The sequence below is a fragment of the Pygoscelis adeliae genome, unplaced genomic scaffold (genome assembly GCF_000699105.1).
Source record: "Pygoscelis adeliae isolate BGI_AS28 unplaced genomic scaffold, ASM69910v1 Scaffold45, whole genome shotgun sequence".
NCBI classification, from domain to species: domain Eukaryota; kingdom Metazoa; phylum Chordata; class Aves; order Sphenisciformes; family Spheniscidae; genus Pygoscelis; species Pygoscelis adeliae.
This window is the reverse complement of record NW_008825114.1, coordinates 9,647,572-9,655,407: the sequence shown is the minus strand read 5'-3', so window position 1 is coordinate 9,655,407 and position 7,836 is coordinate 9,647,572. Positions and strand designations below refer to the sequence as shown.

The 7,836-nt window shown below is 38.9% G+C and overlaps 1 protein-coding gene across 1 annotated transcript in view; it reads left to right on the top strand.

The window, feature by feature from the left end:
* SMC5 (structural maintenance of chromosomes 5) overlaps positions 1-7,836 on the top strand; it is a 54,004-nt gene that overhangs the window by 14,179 nt on the left and 31,989 nt on the right. The window contains 1 exon segment of the mRNA XM_009328180.1: positions 3,341-3,502. Within this exon segment, the coding sequence (XP_009326455.1) occupies positions 3,341-3,502 (162 nt within the window).

Below are 7,836 nucleotides of genomic sequence, written 5' to 3'. Positions count from 1 at the left end.
CATGTGAACCTCATGAGGTTCAACAAGGCCAAGTGCAAGGCCCTGCACCTGGGTCAGGGCAACCCCCAGTATCAATGCAGGCTGGGGGAGGAAGGGATTGAGAGCAGCCCTGCCGAGAAGGACTTGGGGGTACTGGTGGAGGAAAAGCTGGACATGAGCCCACAATGTGCGCTTGCAGCCCAGAAGGCCAATCGTATCCTGGGCTGCATCCAAAGAAGCGTGGCCAGCAGGTCGAGGGAGGTAATTCTGCCCCTCTACTCTGCTCTGGTGAAACCCCACCTGGAGTACTGCATCCAGCTCTGGGGACCTCAGTACAAGACGGACATGGACCTGTTGGAGCAGGTCCAGAAGAGGGCCACAAAAATGATCAGGGGGATGGAACATGTCCCCTCTGAAGAAAGGCTGAGAGAGTTGGTGTTGTTCAGCCTAGACAAGAGAAGGCTTTGGTGACACCTTATTGCAGCCTGTCAGTACTTAAAGGGGGCTTATAAAAAAAGATGGGGACAAACTTTTTAACAGGGTCTGTTGCAATAGGACAAGGGATAATGGTTTTAAACTAAGGAGGATAAATTTAGACTAGATATAAGGAAGAAATTTTTTGTGCTGAGGGTGGTGAAGCACTGGAATAGGTTGCCCAGAGAGGTGGTAGATGCCCCATCCCTGGAAACATTGAAGGTCAGGTTGGACGGGGCTCTGAGCAACCTGATCTAGTTGAAGATGTCCCTGCCCAGGGCAGGGAGGGGGGTTGGACTAGATGACCTTTAGAGGTCCCTTCCAACCCAAACTATTCTATGAAAATATCAAGCTCTCTCAAAAAGAAGAAATGCATTCTTTTACAAGGGTGTTTTTGTTTCATATGACCTAGCACTGTCTAATCCTAAGAATAAACGTTTTTGATGTCTTAAAATTGGATTCACCAAAGTTGAGAGTAGCATGGGAGTTTGTTTTTCCTTCAGTGGATCTTCCCCCTACCCTGTGCTCCCCAAATCATGTTTCTACTTGTAGACCAAACCTACCTAGCTGTTTAGAATTGCCTCTGTAACAAAACAGAATAGCTCCAAGTCAGCCAGGAGGCAGACGTATAAATGCTGCAGTGTGTTACAAAATAGAGACGACGGGCAGCTGAAAACAGGTCAGCTGAAAACAGGTCAGCTGAAATATGACAATACATTGTCTCTTGATCCTAGTGGAAAAGAGGAAGTCTAGTGCTGAACTTGTTTTACTATTTGACCACTGTAGAACTGTGTTTTTATTCTGAAGACTCCACTGCTCTTCACCTGAGGAACACTTTTCTAGTGAAGTGTTTTTTCTAGTAAATGTGAGCTGCTTTTGTTTGTGGAGAATTATACACTATTTTTATATATGTCTATGTCTACTAGGCTTTTGAGCATCTGCTTTAAATTCCATAAAATGGACTCTGGGAGTACGGTGTTAAAGATTTGGACTCAAGGATTTAGGGGACTTTTTATGTTCTTCTCTCTACCTTAATGGGACTTCCATCAAATGATTGTGTCATCTACAATCAGTGAGCAAATTTAAGGAGCTACAGTTTTTCTGACATAGGTAGCCCTTCTTTTGTAGGGTCTGAAAGAAAAGAGGATTCTTACACCTCCAAGCTTAAGCTTAAGGTAGTACAGTATACCATAAGGTATACTGTTTTAAGGTAGTATAGCAGTAGGAGGTGCTGTTCCTTCTGTTGTAAATGTCCTGAAAACACGTAATTCTGAAAATGTGTTTTGACCAAGCTGTGTCTAATCTTCTTTTCCTCCTCTTCCATTCACAACAGAGAAAAGCTTTGTTATGTAGTTTAGGTGCAAATATCTCTTGGGAGGGCTGAAATCCTTTGGAAGTTCTGCAGCTAAGTGCACAATTACAAGCATCTTATTTGTGTAAAGGTTACCAAAATACAGAGGTCTAGTGAAAGTCAGGTTTTCTTACAGTGTTAAAGGGATTTGCTGTATAAAAACCATGTCATGACAATTTCTACGGAAACTTGCCTGTACTTTGTATCTGAAGAAATGAGGTGCAGTCATATGTGTGTGCATTTACTTTAGCCTTGAAATATAATACCTTATTTAGAGCAAAGCTAAATTTTAAGCTTATTCTATCAGCTAAGTGGAAGTATAATTGCTTTACCTCTGTAACTTTGGAATGGTGGCTACTGATTGTACTCCATATCATAGAATTACAGAAGCTTCCTCCAAATACTTTTTGGCTTTATGAAAAAGATACTATGAAGAAAGAATTTGGATTTAATAGCCTAAGTTGATTGATCTATGATTAATAGCATGTGTTTACAAACAGCGTAATTGAGTAACTACCTAGGAAAAAGTGGTAGCAGATAAAACAAAGTTAGCTGTTACAGATAGAGCTTGCAGGCTATCTTTATTAATTAATGCTCCAAAGCTTGGAATAATCCAGGCATATGCTCTAAACCAGGGGCTTTCTTTAGCGCCTGCCAAATCCAACAGCTTTCCCTTCCTTTACATCCCCACGTATATGTATCTACTCTTCCTCCCTCTGGTCCTCTGAGTATCTTTGTCTCATGAACCCTTAACAGTCATTCAAGGTCATGTTCTTTTTGTTTGTTTTTTTTTTTGGTTGGGGTTTTTTTTATGTTGTTCTTTTTTCTCCAGAGAGCATAATACAGAAAAATTCACTACTAATGACTCCCTCAGCCTGAACTACTTTCTCTCCAAAATTCCCACCTTCTTGAAGTGGAGGTTCTTGGTCACCACGCTGCTTACCATCTCTTTCTTCTCAGGAATGCACCTCCAGTAAAACTCCCTAGATAGTGACTTCTCTGGTATTTGTGGTGTATGGTGGAGTTTTTGCTTGTTTTCCGAAGTTCTGTTCCGCTCTGTCTCTCTCCTTGATTTACTTCAGGGTTATGTCTGTTACTGGCTCTGATGATCTGTCCAGCTCCTTCCTTTTCTTTCTTCTGAAGTTTTCTGTGGTTATTTGCTCCTTAGCTTGAGGACTTCTGCCTAAGTAGTGCTCAAACTATGGACAGAAGGGGCTAAAGAATTACTTTTTCCACACCGATCCCAGATGGACTTAGAGGCAAGGTAATTGCAGACAAATTGGTCGTTTCTTCTGCTACTTGAATTGCATATTATTTAAGAACCATTAAATGTGTGTGCTTGTTCACTGGGGACTGAATGATCCCTACATCTCCTAGTCACAGTGACTAGTAACAGGAGGATTACTTAAGTAGTTGCTCTAATACTAGCTTCTGAATGAGATTGTTTTCCTAAAAGTCATGTACAATTAAATAAAATGTTAGAGCAGTATAAAATACTGGAATAGTACACAAGTCTTTACTTTCAACACCTCCAAGGAATATGAAAATGTTCGTCAGCAGCATGAGGAAGTGAAACAAAGCCGAGATCAAGCCAAGGAACAACTGAAGAATATGAAAGAAATGCAGACACCAGTGACCAAAAAAATCCAAGAAACTGAAGAATATTTTAAGAGTCTGGATGTGAACATCAGAGATAAGGTAGGTATTTTAAGTTCTCAGTTAACGTGTGTCTTATTTCATGTGTTCTGTGTTCAGCTTTGTAAAGTGTAAAGCAGTAACTTCTTTCTTTCTAGTGTGCCGTAATGATGTGTTTCAGAAGAAATTTTTCTGAAGTACTCATGTGCTTGGTACTTGCTGCCTTCTCCATGTCTCTGTTCCATTAAAAGCAGTGAAACTCAAGGAATATATTTCTTAGTAAGCCTTCGGTAGCAACTCTGAAAGTCCACTCTCTTGGTATTATAAGAGCATGCAAATTTTACTATTTTCTTCATAGAACCTTCAAAGTCCTCAGGGATATAATGTTACAGTTTCCCTAAGTTAGATACTTATATTGAATTAGTTGCCTTTTTCGTCTGTTCTGTAGTTTGGGTTTGTGGATTCTCTGTTTATCTTATTAAAATGTAGCCAGTTTGGGTGGTTAATTTAAGCTAAATTACAACTTCTCTGGCCTAAAAGGGTTCCTCTAATATTTAACCTAATTCCATAAGTAGGGTATAATTTTTTTATTAGGCAGTAATCCTCCAGCAGTTGCGAATACTTTTATGCATAACAGAAAACTTACCTATGCCTTACAGCTTACTATCTGTTTTTTTAATAGCTGCTGTCTCTGGGAATATGGAAAATCACTATTTGTCATACAGAAATAGTAAAGTACTGTAATTCTCTGCAGGATTTTAACTATCATGTACTATTCAGGCTGCAGAAGTCATTGTATGCATAGGCTGCATAAATTTTAAATGGAAAACCAAAGTTAAATGATAACATAAGAATATTTGCTGCAGTGAGTTCTGTTTGAAGATAACTGATCAGATCAAAGGCCTTAGGGTGGAGACACGTGTGACACCTATAGGGGACTGCTTGTCATGAAGCATCTTGTAGAGTCAGGGTCTGAAACTTCAGTGGCATCTAGTGCACTGTGAACTAATACACTGTCCATGTGCTTTCTTTAAAACAAACACACACACACCCCCTCCAAACAAACAAACAAAAAACCCACAAAAAACCCAAAACCAAACCAGAAAGACCAGACAAACAAAAACCAGATTGTTGTTCACACCACTTCTGGTTTTGTTGTGATGTAAACTGTACGAGGCAATACTACTTTCCCAAGTACATTATTATTATTAAGAAAGCCCTTTGCTAAATGTACCCTTTGAATTTTGTGCTCCACAGTACTGCAAGAGTTTATTATACTGTGATTCAGAATACCTAAATGTTTAAAAATTTTGCAGTTTCATTGAAGTGGGCTTTTTTGGGTGTGGCTGGGGGTTTTTTTTTGTTTTGTGGGTTTTTGTTGTTGTTTAAGAGTAAGTGTACTTCCTTAAAGGAAAGTTAACAGCTGGAAGCTTGAAATAAATTTTCATAATGCAGTAAGGACCTTCATGGTTGTGAAGTGCTAAGCTTTGTTTTCACCGCTTGGTATTATCCTGCTAGGTTTTACTCTTATCTTTCATTTTAATTAGTATTACAATAATATATTTTTTCAAACAGGAAAGAATTCTACTGAACAGTTGCTACCACAATTCTTAGAGGTGTTGGGCTATATCAATATAATAGTTATCCTCTGCTGGTATGAGTTATACTCTGGTTATATGAGAAACCTAGGACAAAACAGTGAGCACTTTAGTTTTAACTTGGAGGGAGCGTTTTCAGCATAGGCTATTTGCTACAGAACTGTGAAAGAAAAACTGAGGGAATGTACTAGCTGATTGACTCATACTCTTGAATCAACATATTTTTCTGCTCAGTCTAAACTTGTGGAGTAAGGCTTTCACGCACTAAACGTTCACAATGTTAACTGTATGCTGAACTGGTGTTTAATGAATATGGAGTACTGGAGTTTAATGGAGTTCAGTATGCTGAATTGTGCCCACTCTCTGGGCCTAGAGAGTGTATTAGGTGCATTTTGTTCTACAATATTCCAGAAGCCAAAAAGATGGGAAGAAGGAAGGATGCTACATTTGAAACAATTTATAGAAGACTTACTGAGATATTCTAATACTGCTTTCCAGTGATTATTTACCATTATTTTGATTGTAATGTATAGCTGATACTGTGTTGTATATAATTATAATGACATTTCCAAACTGGAGTTTTGTTCTGATGTTAAATGATGTATCCAAGTCTAATTTGAATGATTAATCTGAAGAAGCCCCCATAGAGTCCAAAATCGTGGAAAAAGGCTTAAGGGAATATATTGTATAGCTGGTTATGGCATGAAAAATTTATGACATCAGGCAAGTTATCAAGAAGTTAGAGGTGAACTTTTTGAACTTTCGTGACAGTAGCTCTTTTTTGGTTACTGAAATCCATTTCCCTCCCACATACCTTCTTAGTTGGGCTGTGAAAATGAAGTTCTTTTAAAGGAGAATCAGTGCTGCTTGCACTGTCAGGAGGTAGTTTTGACCTAAGGCAAAACCTCAAGGTTTTTAAGTACCATACCTTAAAATTGCTTAAATTGCTACTTCTTCATTAGTTCTTCACTTTTTCATAGATAACTGCTTGAATTTATTGTAGCTTAGAATTTTATCTTTGTAGATCCAAGCATTTGGTGAGCATTTAGCAGATAATTATGCTGTAAGCCAGCAGGACTTGATTAATGAATGATTCTGTTCTAAAAGCAACATAACTCTATTGTTGGCCCAAAAGTTGGGGTTTTTTTCAAGCCAAATTTCAATTTGATGTCAAGGGAAGGCGGTTTACCATTTTAAGTCCTCTCTATTTCAGACACACAGAACTGTAGGGAACATAATTGTCTTCAGGCCCTTTGATCCAGGCTTGTATCCATTATCAAATAACTAATTCTGACTGCTTCCAGAGATCGTGCTCTTGGCTTGAGGATATATATGTGAGAGCAGAGATAAACCACCTCTTCGTTATGTCTTGTTTACACTTCGTTGGCAAAAAGCCAGGCAGATTTTGCCTGGAAGGAGCTGGACTGATAGTGAAGGCAGAGCTAGATCTGGGAAGAAATTAATGTATCGAGACACTGCATGACTATTTCTCTTGTCTCCCTCTGTGTTAAAACCCTTTTAAGGATTTGGTTAGACTAAGAATTCCTAGTCAAATTTTGTGCTTTGGGTGTGTAGGACATGTAGATTCTGAAAAGAAGAAATCAGTCCATTTTGTAGGAAGAGGTTGATAAAATTGTGTGAGAGAAGCCTAGAATAGTTTCCGCTTTAGGCTCTTCAAAGGCATTTGAACAGAGTGGACCATGCAATGCGATTTTTTTAGTGATACTTGACAGTATAAAGCGGTGTGTTGTGGTTGTACCAAGAAAACCATAAAGATAATTACAGCTGTTATCCTGTTCTGTAGGATAGGTATATATAAATAGATGATAACTGAAAATGTAGTGATAATTGAAAAATTGAATTCCAGTTCCTTATTAGTGTCCTGATTTTGAGAGCCTTCAGAATTGTTTTGTGAATATTTTGCATCAGTTTCCTGGGAGAGAGCTTCCTCTTCAGAGTGCCTGCCTGAGGTCTTTGGAGAGAGCATCACAGAATCAGTACTACGTTGCAGTCAACTGCAAGACCAAGATGTACTGTTCCATGTTGCCTTTATGCAAACAGCTGTAGAGTCAAGGTCTTAAATTTTTGTGCATGTTTCAGGTTGTGGGAGGGAAAAGATTCTGCATAATTTTATCTTCTCCATTCTTGATGCATCTTAACATTTTCAGTGGCTCTTGGTTTGTAGGAAGACATTTCTCCCAGAGAGTGTGCTGTGTGTATTTGTTTCCATGTCTGCACTGGAATTTACTTACAGTCCTTCCATCCTTCTGCAGTGTTCCATTTTTCTGCTTGCACTGTTTTCAGCCTTGAGGGTTCAGCGAAGGAGGAATTACATTTGTGGAGAAAGCATAGTACACTTCCACTGTGTTCAGGACTCAGCTGTGGAAGTGCCTGGGCAACCTAACCTAATAAGACCTGCTTTGAGCAAGGGATTGGACTGGGTGATGCCCAGAAGTCCCTTTTGACCTATATTACTCTACAACTCTACAGAAGCTGAGAAGGATAGAGAAAGAGTAGAGACATGGATGCCTACACATAAGCCAACAAGTTGTCAAGCTCAGCTGTGTAGAATACAGCTTTAGCACAATGCACTTCAGAGGTAGGATGACTTTGACAAATTCTGTTTTTGCTGTCCTGTGCCTAGGCACTTAGGCCTTTCTTGCTCTAAGTATAAGCTTTGCTTGGTAAAGTTGGTTTGGAAAAAGAAGTAAGAACATTTTATAAGTGTAAGGATCTGAATGTAACATTTTTACTGAAATTGAGGATGGAGTTATTTTAGTTTCAGATTAGTATAGGAGA